We start from the raw sequence: 22,898 nt of genomic DNA, 5'->3' as shown, positions 1-22,898 counted from the left end.
ACTTCCCATCCAGCTCTCTGCTTGTGGCCTGGGAAAGCAGTCGAGGACGGCCCAAAGCCTTGGGACCCTGCACCCATGTGGGAGACCTGGAGGAAGTTTCTAGCTCCTGATTGTCTCAGCTGTGGCTGTTGTGGTCACTTGGGGAGTGAATCATTGGATGGGAGATCTTCCTCTCTGTCTCTCCTCCTCTCTGTATCTCTGACTTTGCAATAAAAATAAATAAATCTTTAAAAATAAAATGAAATAAAAATTCATTTTTCAACACCCTCTGAATAGGCAAATCTCACTTGTCAGGACACCGTGTGTCCCATTAACTTTTCTGACCCTTAAGAATTTCCTTCCACTAACATGGGAATTCTTTCTCCCCAAGTGTGCCTTAGCACGAAGCTGGATTAAAAGTGGAGCGGCTGGGCCCAGCGCAATAGCCTAGTGGTTGAGGTCCTGTCTTTTCTCTGTAAATCTTTCAAATTAAAATAAATCTTAAAAAAAAGTGGAGGAGGGCCCGGCAGCGTGGCCTAGCGGCTAAAGTCCTCGTCTTGAAAGCCCCGGGATCCCATATGGGCGCCGGTTCTAATCCCGGCAGTTCCACTTCCCATTCAGCTCCCTGCTTGTTGCCTGGGAAAGCAGTTGAGGACAGCCCAATGCATTGGGACACTGCACCCGCGTGGGAGACCCGGAAGAGGTTCCAGGTTCCCGCCATCGGATCGACACGCATCGGCCCGTTGCGGCTCACTTGGGGAGTGAATCATCGGACGGAAGATCTTCCTCTCTGTCTCTCCTCCTCTGTATATATCTGGCTGTAATAAAAAAATGAATAAATCTTAAAAAAAAAAAAAAAAGCGGAGGAGCTCTGACTTGAGCCAGGCACTCAGCTATGGGCTGCAAATGTCCTAAGTAGCAACTTCAACCTCCATGGTAAACACCCTGGAAAATTCTCCATCAATGGGAGTCTCATTTAGCAGATGCTTGTTTGCACTCAGTGCTGCGCTAAGCACTCTTCACATGTGTTATGTCATGTAACCACCAGGGAGAACCTGTGGGTCCCAAAGGTCACTTCCCCCATAAAACAAGTGATAGTTCAAGTAACTGGATCCCTGCCACCCACATGGGATACCTGGGTTGTGCTCCAGGTCCCCACCTTTGGCCATGCAGCTCTTGCCATTGTTGACATTTGGAGAGTGAACCAGTGGGTGGCAGATCTGTCTCTGCTATTCAAGTCAATGGAAGGTCAGAAAATTAGGAATCTACCACAGCTACCACAGTGAGCTTATCCACTGTGTTTCTTAAGAACAGACTTACAATAGTGAATGGTGTCATCTTCCCTGCCCAGTGGTGGCTTTCTCAGGGAGAACCAGCTCTGAGCTAGGAAGAGACACGCAAGCGGCCCCCCCGGGGGGGTTGGTGAGGGGCATAGAGGTTAAGGGTCCAGGTGCTGAGAAGGCATCCCCCAACATTCATGACTGCCCGCTTCTCTCTGCCAACAGCAGTGAGCTCCAGGAAGTCTAAGGCTTCCCCTGGTTGCCTTGGCACCATGGCTGCCGGCTCAGTGCCTGGCACAATGGATGAAGTCAGCAGTGCCTCCGAGAATAGAAGGCAGCTCACACCCTGCGTCAAGTGAGCAAAGGGGTCCAGTGACTCAGATGCAGATTCAGCCACTGGATGCAGGGGATCCAGTCAGGAGAGCCTGGGGGTGCCTGGGGGCAGGGGCAGACCAAGGAGAGGCTGGCCTCACATCTAGAAAAGATTCCACTGAATGTGCACTGCTGATGCCTGCACAGGCCAGGGAGGCAGCCCCGACGTCAAGACGAGAACACAGACACATAGCAATCTGATGAGCTTGTGCCCCATCTCCGAGGCCAGCCAGGGAGAACAGGTACAGCTTTGAGGATTCCTGGTGTTGGAGCAGCGGCACACAGGGTCTCCCACATCCAAGTACCCACTCTGGGTATTTGTCTCTTTTTTCCACTGTAGCAGCTGAGGCTTAAATCTTCCCTGGACACCTCAGAGGCACAAACTGAATGCTTCCTCCCTATAGCAGCTGGGGTAGTAGGACATCGGCCCAGGTCAGCCTGGAGGCCAAGGCAAGGGCAGGCCCTGGGAGTCCAGATTAGGAGGCTTAACAAAACAAACAGAAAGGGCCCAGCGTGATGACCTAGTGGCTAAAATCCTTGCTTTGAACACACCAGGATCCCATATGGGCACCAGTTCTAATCCCGCCGGTCCCATTTCCCACCCAGCTCCCTGCTTGTGGCCTGGGAAAGCAGTTGAGGATGCCCAAAAGCCTTGGGACCCTGCACCTGCCTGGGAGACCTGGAGGAGGTTCCTGGCCCCTGGCTTTAGATGAGCACAGCACTGGTTGTTGTGGTCACTTGAGGAGTGAATCATGAGACAGATCTTCCTCTCTATACGTATCTGACTTTGCAACAGAAAAGAAAATTCCTAAAAAACAACAAATGAAAAAAACCAGGAAAACTCTAGGCGTTGACAAGGAAGAAGCCCCAGGTTTTTAGCTCTGGATTAGCTCAGCTCTGGCCATTGTGGCCATTTGGGGAGTGAACCAGTGGATGGAAAATCAGTCTCTCTTCCTCTCTCTGTAATTCTCTCAGGCAGAATAAATACATATTTTGAAAAAGATTGTTGAAGAATAGTAAGTGGGCCCAGCACAATAGCTTAGCAGTTAAAGTCTTTGCCTTGAATGCGCCATGATCCCATATAGTCGCCGGTTCTAATCCCGAGAGCTCCACTTCCCATCCAGCTCCCTGCTTGTGGCCTGGGAAAGCAGTCAAGGATGGCCCAAAGTCTTGGGACCCTGTACCTGTGTGGGAAGCCTGGAAGAGGCTCCTAGCTCCCGATCAGCGCAGCACTGGCCATTGCGGTCACTTGGGCAGTGAATCATCGGATGGAAGATCTTCCTCTCTGTCTCTCCTCCTATCTGTATATCTGCCTTTCCAATAAAAATAAAAATTAAAAGAATAGTAGTAAGTATGAAAAGCAAGTTACACAACAGCACATTTTACTAGCCCCTACTGAGGATACAGTTAGGCTAAGTGCAGGAACTTCCCCTGCCATGGCTGGGGTGGGGCCACTGAGTACTTTCCCTCTGTTACTTCTGTTTCAGGGTAACCACGGACTACCAAAAACTAACCTAGGTAAAACCTGGAGGCCTCGTCCACTGACCTCAAGAAGCTCCCCAATGACTGAGTGGTTCCTTCTGGGAGGTGCCAGGAGTTTGGGGAATTCAGCGGGTAGAGAAGAGTGGCTTCCCTCAGCGTCTCTTGACACTGTATACCCTTGCACAGTAACCTGTTCTTGGGCGGCTGAAGACCCGTGGGAATCACAGGAGGGCCCTGCCCATCGCCCCATGCCCACATCCCAAGGTGCAGAGAGGACACGGGCCATCTTGTTGTTCTCCCTCCTGTCCCCTGGAACTCGACCCAGCACCACTTGGCAACTGAACACACTGAAGGAGCCAGGGGGCCTCATTGTAACACTCATTTTTATATAAATATCCGCAAGTCATGTTACAGAATAAAGCCCCACCGGGGAAAAAAGTCAACGTGACAGCTTTGTGAAACGGAGCCCTGCCTGTTAGGTCGGCCCCGGCCTGGAGGTGCCTGCTGCTTTGGGAAGGCTGGGCTGCTGTGGGCCTCGCCCCCTACTGCCCTGGGCCAACCCCCTTCTTTGGTGTATGGTATGTGGTGACCTTCTCGGGGCCCCCACCATGGCCTGGGGCAGGGTTCTGTGGACAGGGTTCTGCAGGGCCCAGGAGTCCTGGGGGCACTTGGAAAGGGGGCAATGAGCCAGTCTGAGGCTTAGAGGTTGAGCCTTTTTTGGGGGGTGGGAGTGGGGGCACACAGTTAACAGGAACAAGTCAGGGGGCACCCAGGCTGTCGGCCCAGCGGGAAGTATCTGCCCTGTTTCCCAACCTAGGTCCCTTCCCCTATTGGTCCACCTCCGCTTGGACCCCACAGTCCCACGGAGAAGTCCTGGGTTCCTGCCTGTCCCCACCTGGCTCTTGCCCCTGCAGTCCCTCTCCCCCACAGAGGCTAGAGGCTAAGGACACAGCACCAGTCTGAGGATTTAATTAACCAGGAAGGGGGCTGTTGGGAGGGGCACCCCTGTAAAAATGTACAAAAGGTCTGGGGGGCTCTGAGAAGGGGTGATAAATATATACATGGGACCCCCTTCCTCTAGCCCTACTGCCCATGGCCTTGGGCGGGCATGGGGACTGGGGTGCCAGGCGAAGGGAGGGGCACTTTGGCCTCTGGCTTAATGAGCCCTTGGGAGGCAGGCCAAGGGCCTGGAGGCCCTTTGGGTGATGATGCACCTCACAGCCCTGCCTCTGGCCTCTGTCAGAACCCCATTCTCATGTATATGCCCCTTTCTGGTGAGGCTGCCCCCCGCTGCCCACCCAGGGACCCCCATGGCCCTGGCGCCTCTTCTCCTGGGGCTCTTTAACCTCATGGGTGGCTGGTGAGGTCACGACCTTTGCTCTCCAGCCCTGGCTTCAAACCTCAGCCCTAGGACCTTGTCCAAAGGGAGGGGGGATGGGGCTTGGCCCCTGGCTATCCCCTGCCTCACCTGTCAGCCCGTGTTGGGCCTGGTGCCCTGGGTGGGGAACCAGGCCGGGGTGCTGGCACAAGGGGAGGTGGTGCCCCCAGCAGAGCTCCTGGCGGGGTCTTGCTGAGAAGGTGAGGGGTTCCCGGGGCGGCTGCAGGGGGCGGTGGTGGTGCCAAGCGGCTATAGAGCAGGGGGTGGGCTGGCTCCAGGCCATAGAGACGGGCAGCAGCCACAGCCCCTGGGCCGGTCAGCTCCTCCCCCGCCTCATAGAAGCGGGGTGGCCGGGCGAGGCGCGGAGGCCCTGCCAGCCAGGTGGGCTCCAGAAAGCCAGGGCAGCGCTCGGAAGGGCTAGGGCCCAGGTAGGGCGGCGGCCGTGGCCTTTCCAGCAGCAGGTGTAGGCCTTGGGGTGCAGCCGCGGCTGCGGCGGCAGCAGCAGCAGCAGCAGCAGCGGCAGCGGCAGCGGCGGCAGCAGCAGCCTCCTCCTTCCGCTCCTCTTTTACCCGCACGGACTCCTTGGCAGGCCGGGCCCCTTCCTCACCTGCCCGGGTCTTGGGAGTGGCAGGAGAGACACGGAGCTGCGGCCGGGAGAAGGGGAGGTCCCTGGGCAGGTGCAGGGAGAGAATTGGGTGCTCAGAGACCATAGGGCAGGGCAGCGGCGACTGGCGGGTGCGGGGGTGCAGGGCCCTACCTGTCCTTCTCCTCCTTGGTGAGTGTGGGCTCCCTCCGCTCCACAGACCGCTCCTTGTCCGAGCCTGGTGTCCGGGCGGCCTCAGGGGGCCGGACCCAGGCAGGAAAGGCCAGAGGACTGCGGTGCAGGCGGCCCCATGGGTCTGGCGGGGAGGCGAAGGCTGGAGGGGCCCCTGGGCTTTCTTTCTGGGCAAAGACGGCGCCGGAGTCTGGGCAGAGAGCAAAAGACAGTGCCAGGGGACAGCTACCCCCCCCAAAACTCCTCCCCTCCTTCACACAGCAGGTGAGCCCCTTCCACCACACACTCCCACTCCACCAAGCCCCACACCCGCTGGCCAGCCTGCCCGCTGGCCCTCCCTCAGCACTCACTGAATGTGGGGCTGCCCAGGCCTCCAAAGGCCCCATTGGAGAGGGCAGCCAAGGAGGCGAAGCTTGTGGGACGCCCAAAGGGATCTGTGATGGGGGGAAAAGCAGACAATCAGAGCTCCAGGCCACAGCCCAGAGCAGGCACCAACTGCCTGCCATGGGGCAGCTGCCCGGTAGCCATGCCTGGAGCCCCCACTTCTGACCACTTGTGCTGGCCACTCCCAGGGCCAGGCGAGGCACCAAGCATCAGCTGTGTAACCACACCACAAGCCCCCCAGGTGGAAAAGACCATTTCCACTCGGAAATGACGACACAGGCTCAGAGAGGTGAAATGACTTGCCAAGAGTCAGCTAGCTGGGGGTGAACCTTCCACCCAGGGCCTCTGTCAGCACTACTCACCCTGGGCCTCCTCTGTCCCACCTTGCTGGATCCCTGCCCCCAGGAAGCACTCTCCTGAACCCCTCTATTGCTGCCTGCCACCCCATGCAGGCCCTCTCCAGCCTGACTACCCTCACCTCAGGCATAGGTCACATAGGCCGATGGAACAACACATGTCGCCATACACCTTTTCCTAGACTACCAGCTGAATCCCCACCTTGTCTATGCACCCTTGGGTGCACTTGACCTCCTTCCATCTCCCTCTCCCGAGGGGCACATTGCTCCCTATACTGGCTACTTCAGATACAGGGCCTGAGCTGCTGCTGCATTGCTCAGAGGGGGAGATGAACTTGTCCAAGGTCACACAGCCAGGGGAACAGGTCACTCTGCTCCCCCCAGCCCCGCCCCAGCCCCCTCCAGCTGCCTGTAGCATCTGGTATTTCCCCACGTCAGGCACGAGGTCTGAGAGGAACCTGGGTTGCCCCACGCACTCTCTTGGCTCTTACCAATGTGGGTGCTGGGGCTCAGGAAGGGTCCGTGAGCCCCGGGAGCTGCCGTGAAAGGGTTGGCTGCAGCGTGGACGGCACCTGGGGCAGAGAGGTGGGAGACGCTGATGAGGCTGAGTGGGCACAGGCTGGGCCTTAGGCTACAGATGGGGACCCTGTGGCCCTGTGCAGGCCGGCCACTCACCAGTCGCAGTGAAGAGGGAGGCTGGGTGGGAGAGCTCCTGCCCAGGGGGCAGGGCCCCGTAGGGCCCGGGAAGGCAGGGCAGGAGGTCGTTGCGGAAGTCAAGCTTGTGGGAGTCGCCCTGCGTGGGACACAGGGAGAGGGCCAGTGAGCGAGGAGCTGGGTGGATCCTGCTCTTGCTGTCCCACTCCTAGGGACCCTCAGGCACAAAGGCAGGCTTGGAAGCCCATCCTGGGTGACTTTCTCTGCCCATATTCCTGGTGAACTGGAGAACAAGGTGCTAACTGCAGAGTGCTCAGTGGCCGGGGCACTGGAACCCACTAGACCCAGGCCCCCCCTGATGCCTACTGCCCGTTCTCCCACTACCCGCCCTCTCACTGCCTCTCACTGCCACTTTCCCAGCCCAGGCCCCAGTACCTTCATCTTCTCCTGGTGCCTGAGGATCATGTAAGCCACGCGCACGTGCATGGCGCACCACTTCCCTGGTTTCTGGCACCCCAGAAGGATGACAAAAGGGAGAGGGAAGGAAAGAACGTTTGTTCATCAGCTGCTCTCGCGAGGTTTGGCCCTGGGCCCGGCCTCAGCACATAAACACCCCCCGCTTGTCACCCTGACAACTGAAGGATGACTCGGGGCCTGCCACAGCCCAGGAAACTGAGGCTCAGAGAGGTGCCTTGCATTGCCCAAGGTCCCGTGGCAGGTGCCCCTGAGCCTGGGAAGCTTTCCACACTTTGGGGCATCTCCTTCTTCCCCAAGCAGAATCCCCTTAGCCAAACAACCCTGATACCAGCCCCCAGCCTCATGCAGCCTGAGGCCCTTGCCAAACTCACCCTCAAAGGTGGCCGGAAATGGTCGGGGATCTGGGGATGGCAAAGGAGAGGTTGGAAGCAACAGACCTGCCCCCTGCTCTGCTGCCTCAGCCCCATGGCACCCCACGGCTCAGGCACCTCCCTGAGACTGCGTCACTCCCTCAACTCTTGCTTCAAGTCAGGCATCCAGCCCATCCTCCTATGCTGGGCATCTCCCCGCCAGCCCGGGGTCTCTGACCCAAGTCCTCTAGAGGCAGCTCCACGGGGAGTGCTGGCCTGGAGCTGCGCCGTGCAGAGCCTCCCACGGTGGGGACCCATCTAGGATCTCTGTCAAAGCCGGAGAGCCCGTGGGCCAGTCAGTCCGTTAGGAGACACAGCCTGTGCTTTCCATCACGCTCCCAGAGTCATGGGCCCGAGCGCGAGGGAAGGCAAGGCTCTGCCTTCTCGGCCACTTCACAAAGGGGCAGCTCACTTTTTAATTGGTCTATGGACAGAAGTCCCTGGTGTGATGTCATTTAGGTAAAAAAAAGCTGAAGGACCCTACAAAGCCCACTCACTATCCTGATCATGGGACTCGAGGGACAACATTCTGAAGCTGCTGCTCCTTACCTGAGGTCCCTCTGACTAGACCCTCAGGGACACCCTTACTATGGACAGAGGGAGGCATTAAAGGGTTTGCTCTCCCCTCAGCATCCCTTCCAACTCCCCCAGGACCTGCCCTGGCCCCCCTCACCTGTGTCCCCTTCTGGGGGAGCCCGCTCGGCACCGGCCCCAGTCGTGGTGGCAGCTCAGGGTTCGTGCTCTAGGAAAGGCGAGTGGAGGGGTCAGGCAGGGGAGCTGGCCCTGAGCGAACCAAAGAGGCTAAGGACCAAGCGGAGTGTGTGGGAGCAGGGCGGGGGCAGGGCCCTGGAGGTCAGGGGCAGTCGGGGATAGGGAGGGAGGTCTGTGGATTTGGGGGTCTGGGCCGGACTGAAGCTCACCTTGGGCTGGAAGGCGCCCTGCAGGGAGCCAAAGGAGACTGCCGGTGGGAGGCCCGGCGGGAGCCCGGGCACTGCGGGCGGGAAGGCCATGTACGGCTGCAGAGAGAAGGGGGCTGGTCCAGGTGGGGCAGAGCAGGGCGGGGCAGCCCATGTCTGCGCCACCAGGCAGTCCTCCGGCCTTCACCCTGAGTCCCCAGGGAGCACGTGTGGGCTCCAGGCTCTCACTTTGAAGGCTGCACCCTAAGAGTCAGAGCCTGCTGTGGGCATGGATACAGCCACACCCACACACCACCTACACTCACTCACACACACACACACACTCACTCACATTATGTCGGAAAAGGCCTTCCATCTTTCCTGGATATTTCTCAAACTAGGGAAGAGAAGGGAAGAGTAAGCCGCCAGCTGGCTGTCCAGGGTCTGCCCCTGGAGGCCATGCCCCTAGGCCTCTGAGCCCAGTGTCACCAGCCCAACAAGGAGCTCACCATGTGGGGGCCGTGGGGTGGCAGCAGGCCCGGGGGGTAAGGGGTGAAGTGCTGGTGGGTGTGCTGGTGGGTATGCTGGTGCTGGTGGTTGTGCTGGTGGAACTGGAAGGCCAGGGGCCGGGCCGAGCCCCCTGCCCCCACCACCTCAGGGCCACCCTGGGCATTCAGGTAGCGAGAGTTCAGGTCCTGGCCGATCAGGTCCTGCTCTGTGGGAGGGGAGGGGAGAAGGCTTTCAATGTCCAGGCTGCTGGGGCCGCCTCCATTGCCCCAGGGGGACTGGCCTTCCCTCCTTGAGCCTGGCCAGCTGCTGAGGCCCAGATGCCCCAAAGCCGACTGGGCCCAAGCCCGGGGCTGTGGCCCCCCACCCGTCCCGGCCAGGACCCCAAACTCACCAGAAAGGGCGTTAGTGGCTGAGGCCCCAGGGTGCCCTGGCACCTGCAGCAGGGGTGGGGGTGGGGGCAGGGCGGGGCCAGGGGAGAGCAAGGAGGGGTGGTGGGGTGGTGGGGGGGGCCGCAGCCCAGGTGGGGGGAAGCCGTGGGTGGACAAAGGCAGGGGCAGTGAGGGCGTCGGGGGCCGGTGGGTGAGCTGCGCGGACGAGGAGGCAGATGAGGAGGAGGAGGACGAAGAGGATGATGAGGGGGGAGGCTGAGCCACGGGAGGGGCCGGGGCCTTGGGGGGCGGCCGTGAAGAGCTGGGGAGAGAAGTGGGGAGATGAGTGAGGGGGCTGGGAGGTGCCAGCTCTGCTGGGAAAGGGTCAGAAGCCTGGGTGACACGGTGACCTTGGTTCTCCGACATGGGAGGTGGCAGAACCTGGCCCCGGGGGTCTCCCCAGCCTGCCCCCCTGGGAGCCCGTCCTGGGATGGAGGTGCCGCCCACACCCAACGGCTCTCTCTCTCTGCTCCCTCTCTTGGGTCTCTCGCTCCACACAGCCGCCTCTGCCACCTTGAGCCATCCCACCTCTGTTTCTGACTCAACCGCAGTGCGCGACACATCACTCACTTTGACGCTTCGTTACCACAGGCCACCTGCGGTCCCACCCCAAGACCATGGAAGCAGTGCTGCGCCTGGCCTGGCCCAGCCCGTGAGTCAGGGGACCTGGATTCTGGGCCCATCCTGCCTGTCTGCCCTGGGTGACCTTGAGCAAGTCACTGCCCCTCTCTGAGCCTTAGTTTTCTCCGAAACAGTAACAGTGGGAATGATAATGGCAAAGAGGGTCACCATAGCAGCGAACATGATCGGTCGATTGGAGTAATCACCCTCCCCTTGACAGGCGTCCGAGTGTCCCAGGCGCTGGCCCCTGTTTTGGCAGCTAACACACATCTCCCACGCGCCCCGTGCCTCCCCACTTGCCACCACAGCCAAGGTCCCTCGGAGCTACACCCTCACTCTTTCACTTGGCCTCCCTGGAAGCCCGACAGGAGACCAAGAGGTAGAGGCACAAATAACATTTTTCTCAAGCACAAGATGATTAACTCGTGACTACGTGAGAAATGCGTTCGGGCAAGGCCTGGTGGCGTGCGTACACACTTTGGGAAACGCTGCATTCTCTTGTAATTCACCTTGCAGCAAGGCAAGCTTTGAAACCAAAGCACTTGGATTTCATTTCACAGAAAGAGGAAACGGAGGCTCAGAGGGGTTAGGTGACTTGTCAGAAATCACACCGCTTGTACCGAGCAGAGCACAAATTGGAATCAGGTCTGATGCTAAAGCCAGCACTTCAGCATCATTGTCAGCATTTCCCAAAGTATGTTCTGGAACAGACTGCCCCTAGCCGACGTGACTTAGAACAGGTCCCTGTAGCGAGGGATGCTGGGGCATGGCGCCCACTGCATTCCCCCGCCCAGGAAAGTACAGAAGCCTCCGACCTGCCCTGCCATGACAGCTCATGCCTGCGTCACGCACCTCCTTTGCGTCCTGCCCGAGGGCACCTGCCCTGGGCCCTGGCCCAGTTTACGCCCCTGGAGCACTCACCTGCCAGTGCTGAGGTCCAGGCTGCTGCCGTAGGGAGAAGTGCGGAGGCCAAAGGGCGAAACTCGGAGCTGCAGCTGGGACTGGGGCGGGGGTGGCAGGCTGGGGGTGGCCGGCAGGGGCGCAGGGGGTGAGACAGGAGGCCGTGGGGCCGGAGGAGGCGGTGGCTCCTTTGGGGGGAAAGGCACTAGCAGCGGGTCGGGCCCTGGGGGCTGTTCCTGGCTCCGCTCCAGGCCCGACACTTTGGGGACCACGGAGAGTTTTGCTTCACAGTTCCCATTGAAGGCGCCGTGGGGGCCCGAGGCTGTGAGGGCAGGAGGGTGGAGGGCTCAGCTGGGGCTCACGCTCACCCTCCCCGCCACTGATCCTCCCTCTCCCCCAGCCCCAAGCCTTGGGACTGACCTTTGCTGGTTGAAACAGTGAAGGATGGGTCAAGGTCATCGTCAGAGACCTGGGGAAGAAGAGAAGACACACGATCAGCTTGTGGCTGGGACAGGACCACAGCTGGAGGCCAGCCTCTGGAACCTACTGGGACGGAATGGCGGTGGGGTCCAACTCTATGCCACGAACTTGACTGATGGTCATGGGACTGGGAGCTTCACGGGGTTTCAGCTCAGAGAAGGGAATAGAGTGGCTGAATGTAACGGGCCAGGAAGCACAGAGGAGCACAGCCTTCAACACAATACTTAAGACTCCGAGACTGCATGTACTAAAACCCCATACTGGCCGTTTCTCCTGCAAATGGAGCCCTGTCCTGCGGCACAAGGATCAGGTAGGCCCAGACAGCAGCCAGCCCCTCTAATTGGCCACGACAGTCTCTGGGAAGCCAATTTTCGAAAGAGAAACGGGACACACCCAGGAGGGAGCAAACATTTCCTTACAGGGGCCCAGCAGACAAGAGCCTTAACTGCCAGTACACGCTATCTCAGCGAAGCGCCCGCAAGCCAGCCCTAATGGGACGAGGTACTGCGATAGCCCCTAGAGGGGCGATCCTAAATGAGCCCAGTGTTCCAGGCCCTAACCGTGGGAGCTGTGTGCACCCCCAATTCATGAGCGCTGTCTCAGCGCCACAGTCACTCTGGGTTTTCCTGGAAAACAGGGCAGTTCGGAGGGCTTTGAAAAGGGGCAAGATTGGAGGGAGCAAGGGGCACACCAAGACACAGAGTGTCCGCTCCCTGGTCAACTAGCCCTAGTCACCAAGAAACACGAAGATAAGCCATGCACTTTTCTGGTGCCTGCCTTCCTCCCTGCCCAAGCCACCCCAATCCAGACTGCTCAAGGGTGGTTCTGCTGGCCACTCAAGGAGCAGGCCTGCCTACTGTGGTCCACTTTCCCACCTGCAACACCACTGCCACTGCCCCCTCCCCAACCCTGTCTAGTCCCCACTCACCCTCTCGTCCAGATCACTTTCTGCGTCACACTGTGAAGAAGGAAAGACAGCCATGTCACCAGGGAACAGGGCTGGAGAGGGCTAGGCACGGGGCCTGGGCTGGAGAGGGCTGGCCAGGGTAGGGGGGCCAGGGCTGGGGATGCAGGTGTGAGGGCACTTACTATGTAGCCGGCTTCCACAGAGTGCCTGGAGGAGGCCTGGGAAAGACCCGAGTCCAGTGGTGAGGCCTGCGCCCCACCACCTACTCTCCACCCTCCAGCTGCTCCCCCCACTGCCTTCTCCTCTTCCCCTTGGCTGCTGACACACCAGGCCCTCACATCTCCAACTCGCCCCAACTTCTGCCAGTGCTTGGGGGCTTTCCCTACCGGCAGCCCCCTCCGGCACCCGTGGCTTCCTCATGGGGTTTTCGGGTGGCCCTGCCCCCTCCCGGATCCCCGCCTGCTATTTCTTTCCTGCTGGCCTGGCCAGCCACTGCCTGCCGCCCCGGACCCCGCCTAACATGTTTCTCATCCAGCCCCAGGCCCTTTGATGTGCCTCCGGACTGTTTGACACACACGGGAACGCTGCAGACCCTGGGGGGGGGGGCGGCACTAGGAGTGAGAACCTCAACCTGTTGCCTTCATCTCTGCCCTTGGACATGGCAGAAGCACCGCTGACAGTGGCCAACACCAAGTTCAAGTTCCAAAGAATGGCAACGTGGGCCAAGCTCACCTCTTTCCTTCTCCGCTTATTGGGCCATTTTCGGGCCCGGTCCCCAGGGGGCCGCCCGGGCTCCCTATCCGAGCTGTCCCCAGGCTCCCCGGGGGCCCCACTGGAGCCCCCCCTCTTCCGTTTCCCAGAATGCTTCAGCCGGTGTTCCAGTCGCTCCGGGGGCTGAAGCGAGGCATCTTTCTGTGGAGGAGGAGGAGGAGGAAGGACTGAACCCCGGGAAAGGGGCAGGGACAGGCTCCTGAGCCCGGGCCACCCGGCTGGTCCCCAGAGACTAATTCTACCTCCTCCCACCCAGGGTGGGGCAGAGACCTGGCCAGAGAAGCCGGTTGCTCTGGTTTAAGGTGCCAGCATTACCCCCTCAACTCCACCCACTCCAGACACAGGACCCTTCTCTCAGCCCCCCTGTGCGACACCTTACCCCCCAAGCCCCAGCCCCCCACAGGCCTCACCTGCAAGGCCTCGAGGCTGGCGAAGCTAGCGATGGCGAAGCCATCGATCAAGTCCTCCTCTTCTTCCTCCTCCTCCTCGGGCTCTTCTTCGGCTTCCCCGTCTTCGCCGCCCCCCTCCTCCTCCTCTTCTTCTTCCTCCCCACGGCTGCCCGAGCCGGCAGGCCGCTTCCGAGCTCGGGGGCGCGGGGGCCGAGGTCTGGGTCGGGGCCGCCGCCGTCGCGGGCCCCCGGGTCGCTCTCCAGACGAAGCTGACGACCAGGGCCTGGCAGGCGGCGGCGGCGACGACGAGGACGAGGAGCCGCGCGGGGCGGCCAGCAGGGCCCGGGGCGCGTCTCCGCCTGGCCCTCTGCGGCGCCGCTGCTCCCGGTCTCGGTCTCGGCGTGAGCAGCGCCGCCGCCGCCGCTCCCCCTCAGCTGCCCAGCCGGGGCCCGGGGCCGCGGCCGCTGCCGTCTCCATGGCGACCGCCCTCAGCGCCGCATCCGGAGGCGGCGGGCCCCGAAGAGGCCTGTCCGTAGGCCCGGGGTCGCAGGCGCGGCGCTGCCGACTGCACACAGACGAGAGGGCCACGGTTTTTCCCTTAAAAGCAGTCCCTGAGGGGCCCCGAGTCTGCCCCGAGGCCAAGGCCCGAGGAACCGGCGCCGCCCCCGGGGCGACAAGCCCGAGGGCCCCCTCCTCCGCGGGGCCGGAGGGGCCGCGGCGGCGAAACCGGAGCGGCCGTCCCTTTAAGGCGAGGCCTCAAGTTGTCCAGCCCCTGGCCCCTTTAAGACGACCCGACGGTGTCCGTCCGGCCGAGCGCGGTGGCCGCCCCCTGCCAGGGGTCGAGGCTAGTCTCCCCGAGGAAGAGGAAGGGCCACCCCTTTAAAGGGGGCCGAAAGCTCGACCCGAAGCGCACACCTCCCCTTTAAAAGTGTCTCCAGTCTGCCGGCTCAAAGAAGCCACCCCTTTAAGGAGTCCAGGGTCCTTCCCACAGCGGGCCGTCCCTTCAAGGGCCCGGGAGTTGAGTTTCCAGTTCTCCACAAGCGGCCACTTCCCCTTTAAGCTGAGTTTAAAGGCCTTCTCGCGTGGGGGAGCAGGAGGTGGGAAACCCCACTCGCCCCACGTCTCCCGACAGCACAGTTCTGTTTGTCAGCTCGGGTCAGCGGCTTCCCCTTTAAGGCTGGCGTCCGAGTCCGCCGAGTTCCGCGGCCACCCCTTTAAGCAGATTTAAAGGGGCCTCGTCCGGGCCCAGCTCCTCCAGCCTCCGCCTCCGGTCGCCATGAAAGGCGCGAGGCGGGGCGGGGCCAGCCCTCCAAAGCCCCGGATGTGAGGCAACGGTGACGGGGAGCGCTCCGCTGTCCGCCGACATAAAAGTCTCTTCCTCCTCTCCTCCGTCTCGGAGTGCCTCGCGCCCTAGGGGATCCGGAGCGGCCGTTGGGCAGCGGGGGGAGCCGCAGCGCACCCTCCCGTCGTCTCCTGCCGAGTCTCGGGCCTCTCCTCCAGGACTTCCCAGCCCCTCCTCCCTCTTCCTCCTCTGCCGACACCTCCTTCCTCTTCTGCCCTCCTCCCACTCTCCGCCCCTCTCCCCTCACCCTCCAACAGGCGCAGGCGTTGATAGGTCGAGAGGGGACGTCAGCGGGAGGGGCGGAGTCCCACGCGGGGGCGTGGACAACCCGTAACGCCCTCAGAGCCGGGATTGGGTGGCGTCAGGGGAGCCCCGCCCTTCCTCCAGACTTGGGATTCGACTGGTTGGAAGCGGGTGTTTGGGGCGGAACCCCGGGCGACCCCGCCTCTTCCTGCTCTTCGTTCATTGGCTCGCCTTGCGGCCAAGTAAGAGCCGTTGACCGCTGGGCGGCGCGCGCCTCGGTTCCGCCGCCTGGCACGGCCCGAGGCCGCCTGGCACCTCGCGCATGCGCGCTGCCCTGCCGCCGGGCTGGCACCGGGGCGATGGTCCTGTCGCGCGCGGGGCGCAGGAGACGGCGTCCTTTGGGCGGCGAGTTCGGGGCGCGGGTGTCGCCTTGCGCCCCCGGAGCGTTAACACCTTGCCATAACGGCCCGATCACTTTTCTCGGGTGTCCGCTCCTTTTGGTAAGCAGGATCCCGCGAGGCCGAATCCGCTGCGTTTGACGGAGACGGGAGGGTGCTTGCTGCGTGGCTGGGATTTGGAGAGGGCCCTGTCACTCTGGCTTCTGCCGCCGCCCGGGTGACCGTGGGACTGTGGACCCGGCCCTTCGGCCCGGACGCCTCATCTCACTTCCTCACAGTGTCAGGCACCTGACAGGCACAGCGTGGTGCTGTGCACATCCCGCCCGTCTAGCAGTAGGTTCTGGCCTGCGTGTTGGGAGTGGTTCAGGACCGTCTGGATCAAGGTCTGAGGCGGCTCCCTGATGGAGGTTGATCTGGCAGAATCCCGAGCTGGAGCCCAAGGCCTCCGTGTCATGTGGAGCATCCCCATGTCAGTTGTGACCCACACAGGAGAACTGGCAAACTGAGAGTCGGGGGCGGGGTTGTGGCACACTGCATCAAGCTACTGCCACACAACCCCGATTCCTACCAATGCCTCTGGGAGGCAGCAGGTATGGCCGGCAGGGGTGCCTTCCTGCCCCTCATGGAGGAGACCAGGATTGATTGTTCCACAACCCTTCTGCGCCCAGTCTCCTTCTTTCCACCTGTATTCCCCAAGTCCTTGGAGGACCCATGTGGAAACATCAGCCTGTGCTGCCAGTCAACCTCACAGCTAAACACACCAAGAAAAAAATCAGAAACATATGGAAAACTTTACTAGAAATATAGAGAAAAAATATATGTCTCAGAGGCTCCTCCCTCCCTCCAGGACGGACGGGTGGACGGACAGACAGATGATGGCACTATGGCGCCTCTAGGTCCTGCAAGGCTGCTCCCCCTCCGCCTCCTCTTCCAGGAGCAGAGCATCCAGCTCCTCCAGCCGCTGCTGCAACAGGGGTTCCACATCCTGGCCGGCTGCCCTGTGGGCCTTGAGGGCCCTGCCTGCTGCGGCCCGCACACCCCGGGAGGGCCGCCGCGATCGGGGAAGGCTGCTGTCACGGAACTCGACAGCCCGCCGGAGCTTCTTGGAGCTGGTGAAGATCAGCGTTCCGTTGCGCTCCCGGGGTTCCTCAAAGATGGTCTCAAAAGTCCTGGGGTGGACAGGCAGAGGACGGGCTCAGCAGCCTGGACCCCTGCCTCTAGCCATCCCTCCTCTGCCCTCTGCCGGTGGACGTGGCTCACCTCCGGCTTGTGGGTGATTGGTAATTCTTGTTCGTGTAAATTTCTTCCAAGCTGAACTCTTTCTTATTTAACCTGTAGGGAGGGAAACAGGAGCCCACTGAGATATCTTGGGTCAAGGGAGCCTCAGCAAGGGCTGTGTGGTTGAGCCAGGTCTGTGTTCACTCTGGAGGACATGGCAGTCAGGTGCTTATCAACAGAAAAGAGTTTGTGCCAAAAGGAGTCCTCTGGGCTGGATGGATGCGCTGGGAGAGGGGATGTGCACCTACACCTGCTTGACCAAGGTCACTGCCTGCCTTACCTGATTGGCCGAGGCAGCCCCATGGGTGTCAGGTTTAGCTGAGGCCTGGCTGGTGTCTTGCGAATTCTGAACCGGGAAACCTTTCCCATGGTCTGCAAGAATGGAGCAGGGCAGGGGTGAGAGAACAGCCGAAGGTTCAGGGTCCTCCCAGCCCCGCATCTCTGCCCCTCCCTACCTTGGTCTCAGCCTTGGAAAGCACCTTGTCTTTGGAAGCCCTTGGCTCCTTCCCCTGGGTTGAGCCCAGTCTGTAGAGAGGGTCAAGGTTAGGGAAAACCAAGACAGCCATTGTCCCATCTGCTGCCCACAGCACGCTCAGGGAAGGAGACCAGGCCCAGGTGGGCCCAGGCTGCAGCCAGAGCTTGTAGGAAGGTTTATGGAGAGAGCTACCTGGGTTCTGCTGGTTCGGAGAAGGAAGTGGATGCAGTGGACGCGCAAGATGTGGTGAGAGAAGGGGAGGCGCCCCCTCCTGCGAGAGGGAAGACCTCTTTCCGGAGACAGGGCCGAGGGGGTGGGGGGTGGCGCTCGGACCATCTCCCCACCACCCACAGTGTGCCGCCGAGGCCGTGGCCGGCTTGGCTGGGCTGGAGCAGGGGCCCGGATACAGGTCCCCAGCGAGCCAGGGGGCCCCAGATCAGGGCAGGAGTGGCTCCGGCTCAGTGAGAGCTTAGGGAGGGGCGCTGGGGGAGTGTGGGCCTGAGCCCGCCATTGGCGGATCGGAGGCCGGGGGCTGACCGCCTCTACGGGGCCCTGTCCAGCGCCGCTAGCTGGCTCGGCCTCTGAGATGGCGAGCTTCAGCTCCAGCTTCATGGGGGGCGAGGAGGGCGGGGGCCTTGGTGCTTTGTTGGGTGTGAGGAAGATGTCAGCAAAGCTCTCCAGCTTGGAGCGGACGGAACGGAAGAGCGGGGCCAAGCCCCAGGGACTGAGGCGGGGGCGTAAGAGGCTGGACGGTGGTGGGGCCGATGGGGGTTCCAGAGCAGGATCTGGGGCTGAGGAAAGGAGAGGGTTACAGGTGGGCACACCCTAGCTGCAGGCCTCTTGAAGCCCCATCTAGTAGCTGCTCTCCCACAAATGCCAAGCTGTATCTGTGGGGGAAGAAGCCCACCCTCTACATATAAGACTTTTGAAGGATTTGAAACCTCCATCTTCATCCACTGGATGCTCGCCCCACCTTCACCTCTGCACCTGACACTGAAGTTCCCCTGTAGCCACCTACCCACGTGTCATCTCTGTGGGAATCCTCACCCGGTGGGGAGTCCTTGGGGGGATCGGCAGGCAGGGCCGGCGGGGGCTGCAGCGAGGGTTCTAGGTCCTTGGGCGGAGACCTCAACCTGGGAACCGTGGTCGTGGCTGTTGTCGCAGTCACAGGCTCAGCTCTGGGGTGAAGGGGCAAGATAAGGCTGGGTGAGCCTCTGGGTGCTGACCCCCATCCCCTGCCCCTTAAGGCTCTGAGGGTGCTATGAGGTGCTAAAGGAACTTCTGTCACCTCGATACTTTGACACTCCTGCAAGCCCCTGCCATCTCACCTTTTCTCTGGGTTGAGGAAGCTGGGGCTTTCGCTGGCAAAACCCTGGATCAGAAACAAAACAAAAAGAGGGTGTCTGTGGAAGAGCCTTGTGGGAACCCCTGAAGCTGGCTCCTTACAGCCCAACTCTGAGCTTCCTGCTCAGGATCACAGCAGACCTTCCTGGGTCATCTGCTCAGCATCAGCTGTTGGTTCCTCCCAGATGCCCTGGCCCTGGTTTGCGTTACCTCAGCTCGGGCCCTGGGGCCAGCGATGTCCTCCAACATCACCACCAATGTGGGCTGGCGGGCCTGGGCCCCCTCGGGAGCAGACCCCTCCTCCAGGTCTAAGGTGGTCTTGGATCGCCGCTTCAGTGGGGAAGAGGCCTGGTGGTGACGGCTCAAGGGCTTCCGGCACAAATGCAGTGGGTCAGCGGGCCTAAGGAGGACCCAGGAAGGGGAGGGTCAGAGAAGCTTGGCTGGGAGCCCTATTTCCGCCCCTTCCTGCCCTGCTCACCTGGCCTGTGAGGACCATGTCGGGTGGGCCTGTTGGGGTGGTGACCCAGGGGCCGGGCAGCTGCGCTGCCGTGGCGTCAAAGGCTCCTCCTCTGGCACCAGGGACCCCTTCAAGAGGAAGTGGTGTCAGGGCCTAAGGCTGGAGTGGACAGGCTCTCCCAGTACCTGATGGTACTGACAGCCAGGAGATTAAACTCCCCCAAGAGGCAAAATGGTTTGAGGGAGGAGGCGATCACAGCGGCAGGTGTGGGTAATCCGCCCTCAGGCCGTGGTGAAGAGGGTGGGGGTGGCTGGCCACCACTTGCAACACTTGGGTCTCCTGGGTCTGCCTTCCAGGTCCAGCTCCACTCTGACACCAGCTGCTCTCCAGAGCCACATGCAGAGGGGCAGCAGGTAATGGCTCAAGAGTCCCTGCCACTCACAGATCTGGATTGGTTCCTCGCTCTGGCTTTGGCCTGGTCTAACCCAAACTGTTGCAGGCATTTGGGCAGTGAGCCAGTAGGTGAGTGCTTGTGTTCTAGCTCTCTCTGCCTCTCAAGATATATTAAATAAATAGTTTTAGAAAAACAGTGGCTTTGGGTGGATAGTTGCTTTATCTTGCGCCTTGATTGTTCCGATCTGGGTAATGGAACAAAAACTCCAGCCGGCTTCCTAAGGATGCAGGGTGGGGTCAGGAGCAGAGGGCTTCTCAGAGTTGCAAGGGCCTGTTTCCAACCTGACAGGGAAGTGAAGGGGAGAGGGCCGGGTAGGCCCTGCCCACTCCTTAGGTTAGAGAAAGGGGGAGCCAAACATGGTTCTAGCACCAGGGGTCCCCTGTCATTCACCAGATGTGAGAACAAGATGTCCAAACGACAGCCTCCTTCAGTAGGCAAAAAGGTCTTGTCTGATTCTAGGACTGAAAACATGCTTGGGGTTGGGCGAGGGGCTCACCATGTGGGCAGTCATGACATCTTCCAGCACCACGGCCAGGACCCGCCGAGACGCCTTTTCCAGGGGCGAAGGGGCTCCCGGGGACTGCAGCCTCGGCCGCTTCGGGCTTTGGTCTCCCCATAACGCTCGAGCCAAGGGCTGACGGCACAGACTCGGCCGGTCAGGGCAGCTGGAGGACGAGAGCAGCACGCGAGATGCTCAGTCGCTCGCTTGCTCGCTTGCTCGCTCTGTAGTTCCCCGGTGTGGCCACCAGGATCCCCACCCCAGCGTCTCCCGGACTCCACACGGGCAGGCGGGGTGCGCTCTCTCACCTGAAGTCCCGGGTCAAGTCCATGGGGGAAGCGGCGGCTCCGCGGGGTCCCCAGGGGGATCCCAGGCTGCAGCCTGAGGTGAAGGAGGAGCCCGGGAGCCGGCCGTGAGCGCCAGCCGCTCTCCCGGGGCTCCGCCCTTCATGGTCCACCCGCGCCGCTCCCGGGAGCCCACGGCCCGAGCTCGAGGAGCGCCCCCGGCCGGCCGGCTGCCCGTGGCGGGAGTTCCTCCCGCGGCCGTCGCCTCGCTCCGCGGATCGCTCGCGCCCTCCCGCCCGGCACCTGCCGCGGCGTCTCCACTTCTCCCACGGCCCCAAGCCTCCGGGGCGCTTTTATCTGTCCCGGCCTCTGAGGGGGCTCCGGTTCCGCAGGCTCCCTCCGAGACCTTCCTCTCCTCCCAGCAAGCTGAGTGGCCGAGACTAACGCAGCCGGCGGTCCTCACTCCCACCCGACGTCCCCCTAGACTGGATCTCCTCGGAAAGCCTCCTCCAGGCGCCGTTCCTCCAATCACACGCCGCGCGAGGCTCCTCCTCCCCCGCCGAGCCTCGGCGCCGCACGGCTCTCCGCGGGTAGGGGCGGCCCGAACTTGAACACCCCTGCCCTCAAGTCCGGATCCCGGGGGGATCCTCCGTCAGGCAGATAACCCCCTTCACGCCAATCCCAGGAGGGCCCGCCCACAGGCCCCTCCGCCTGCCCGGATCCACGCCCAGCCTTCGCCTTCGCAGCCCGGGGACCAGATGGTTCGAGTGTTTCCTCGCCCGCACACCCCTCCCGCGACCCGGCGCTTTCTCCAGCCGCTCCGTGCCGTCACTTCTGCCCCACGCCGCTTACCGCCGCCTCCCGCGGATCCCCGGTCTTCCACAGCTCCCACCTCCGGCTCCTTTAAAACCAGCCTGACCCGACACTGCCCAACCGCCGAGCGCCTTCTTCTCAGGGTCGCCGGGCACCTCCCAATCGCCGGTCGGCGTCTTCCGGGGTGGTGAGAAACTGAGTGAAGCCGCCCAGCGGCCATCCTCCCTAGAAGCGAGAAACCAAGTCTGGCAGCGCCGTCATTGTAGTTAGAAGCAGATATCTTAGTCCTCGGTGAACCGCAGAGGATTGGAGTAGCGTGACTTTTCGAGGCCTCGGCGTCGGCTAAAGTGGTAGACTAGATTTCTTGAGACACTGAGGCAGCCGGCGTGAAGCTAGAATGCCGCCATGTTTTTAAAGGGCATCTTCCGGTTTTTTCTTTTTGAGGCCAATAAACGTCGACCAGGGGCTAACGATATATATGTAATTCCCAGTTTCCTAGAGCGGCCTTCTTTGAGGCCGGTTCCGGGAGCCTGGGCTCTTCCATTGGATTCCTATTGCATAGGGTCCAAGTTCAAAAGCGGTTGCGGGGAAGCGGGGGGTTCTAACTCCCCACACCTGAGATCAAAGATTAGGGGAAGGGGTGAGGTGGTCACAGAAGGTGGCTGGGAACTCGCATTTACTTTTAACATATTGGTTACTCATTACTATGTCAATTAATTCCATAATGATGTAAATTTTTGCTGATGGTATGTTGGAGCTTTCAATTGACTGGGATGATACTCTGCTGGCTCTGTCTTCAGACCAGAGAGGGTATACCTAAGAAGCCGTTGAACTTGACGGGACAGTAAGATACTGGACTCTATGTTTGGTATACGCTTGCAATGGGGAAATCTCAACTGAACTTGAGCTGTGGTTATGCAACAAGGTGGAGGAATCCACCATGGTGGGAGGGTTTGGGGAGGGGTGGGGAGAACCCAAGTATCTATGTAACTGTGTCACATAATACAATGTAATTACTGAAGTTAAATAATAAATAATTAAAAAAAAAAAAAGATTAGGGGAAGGGTATGCCCTCCGGATTCGCTGGGTCTCCCGGAAGCCTGGGCTGAGCCAGCCGAGATGGGCCGGAGGCCGAGGCGTTGTGCTTCCTGTCCCCGAAGTGTTTGCGATGCCAGACCAGCCACTGAAGCCTGAGGCGCTTCAATGGGTGGCCCAAGCCTGAGGCTGTTCCCGGGAGCCAGGGGCAAAACTCTATTCAGCAACTTAGAGACCTGCTCCACCTAGAGCAGCTGAGAGCTTAGGCGCAGTTTCCCAGGCCTGGGGCGGGGGTAAGAGGGAGTGGGAAGCCTTTAAGAGCTCTGTCCCACCCACTAATCTGTTCTGAGTCTTTAGGTCTAGGGAACAAAAGAAGCCGGGAGGCGGGTGGGGCTGGGGTTGGGGACTAGTACTCTAACGGGCCCTGGAGTTCACTGAAGGCCAGCTGTGGCACCTTACCTGCCACCTGTATGGCCAGTATGTGCCCAGGGTCATGGCTGGAGCCTGGCTGCTGGTCGATCTTTTCTACCCAGGCCCCATGAGCAGAGAGCTGGATGGGGAGTGGAGCAGCTGGAGCCCATGTGGGATGCTGCTGTTGCAGCGCTTGATGTTACCTACTATCACCACAATCCTGAAGTTCAGACGTTTATGAAGCTACTTTTATTTATTTGAAAGCCAAAGAGAGACCTTCCATCTGCTGGTTCACTCCCAAAATGCCAACAGCAACCAAGGCTGGGCCAAGATGGAGCTATGAACCAGCAGGTCTGTCTGTGTGGTCAGAATCCAAGTACTTGAGCCACCATCTGCTGTCCCTCAGGGCGCACATT

General features: G+C 60.8%; 2 protein-coding genes across 3 annotated transcripts; both read right to left on the bottom strand.

Annotated features, from left to right (window-relative positions):
- Nucleotides 1–3,478: 3,478 nt before the first annotated feature.
- On the bottom strand, nucleotides 3,479–15,154 carry FBRS (fibrosin). Of its 2 annotated transcripts, XM_058680246.1 has the most exons (19): nucleotides 15,039–15,154; nucleotides 13,471–14,859; nucleotides 13,022–13,201; nucleotides 12,472–12,507; nucleotides 12,311–12,340; nucleotides 11,323–11,371; nucleotides 10,924–11,224; nucleotides 9,345–9,643; nucleotides 8,953–9,158; nucleotides 8,796–8,840; nucleotides 8,468–8,563; nucleotides 8,221–8,289; nucleotides 7,509–7,538; nucleotides 7,096–7,167; nucleotides 6,682–6,799; nucleotides 6,498–6,578; nucleotides 5,617–5,700; nucleotides 5,249–5,456; nucleotides 3,809–5,160 (listed from the first exon to the last, which is right to left on the bottom strand). In XM_058680246.1, the coding sequence occupies exons 2-19, from the start codon at nucleotides 13,924–13,926 to the stop codon at nucleotides 4,578–4,580; spliced, it is 2,943 nt and encodes a 980-aa protein (XP_058536229.1). In that variant the 5' UTR covers nucleotides 13,927–14,859; nucleotides 15,039–15,154; the 3' UTR covers nucleotides 3,809–4,577. The 2 variants fall into 2 exon arrangements, with proteins under 2 accessions (XP_004586945.2, XP_058536229.1); XM_004586888.4 differs by lacking the exon at nucleotides 15,039–15,154 and having other exon boundaries at nucleotides 3,479–5,160; nucleotides 13,471–15,015.
- Nucleotides 15,155–16,204: 1,050 nt separating this feature from the next.
- On the bottom strand, nucleotides 16,205–21,465 carry PRR14 (proline rich 14). The gene is given in 13 exon segments (XM_004587144.2): nucleotides 16,205–16,601; nucleotides 16,693–16,764; nucleotides 16,991–17,082; nucleotides 17,166–17,235; nucleotides 17,378–17,508; nucleotides 17,510–17,976; nucleotides 18,233–18,363; nucleotides 18,514–18,557; nucleotides 18,740–18,929; nucleotides 19,008–19,114; nucleotides 19,937–20,105; nucleotides 20,248–20,320; nucleotides 21,076–21,465. Coding segments are annotated over 13 exon segments (2,004 nt in total). The 5' UTR covers nucleotides 21,257–21,465; the 3' UTR covers nucleotides 16,205–16,324.
- Nucleotides 21,466–22,898: the final 1,433 nt, after the last annotated feature.

The sequence above is a fragment of the Ochotona princeps genome, chromosome 24, assembly GCF_030435755.1.
Source record: "Ochotona princeps isolate mOchPri1 chromosome 24, mOchPri1.hap1, whole genome shotgun sequence".
In the NCBI taxonomy this organism is placed as follows: domain Eukaryota; kingdom Metazoa; phylum Chordata; class Mammalia; order Lagomorpha; family Ochotonidae; genus Ochotona; species Ochotona princeps.
The sequence above is the reverse complement of the archived record's forward strand: the minus strand, read 5'-3'. Positions and strand labels throughout refer to the sequence as shown.

What these genes read in the sequence shown, in the direction of transcription:
- FBRS (XM_058680246.1), bottom strand. Translation starts at nt 13,926, where the DNA reads ATGGAGACGGCAGCGGCCGCGGCCCCGGGCCCCGGCTGGGCAGCTGAG. An exon ending in ATAAGCGGAGAAGGAAAGAG is followed by an intron (nt 12,508 to 13,021) that starts GTGAGCTTGGCC and finishes GGTCTTTCCCAG; the next exon opens with GCCTCCTCCAGGCACTCTGT. An exon ending in CACTGTTTCAACCAGCAAAG is followed by an intron (nt 11,225 to 11,322) that starts GTCAGTCCCAAG and finishes CTGCCCTCACAG; the next exon opens with CCTCGGGCCCCCACGGCGCC.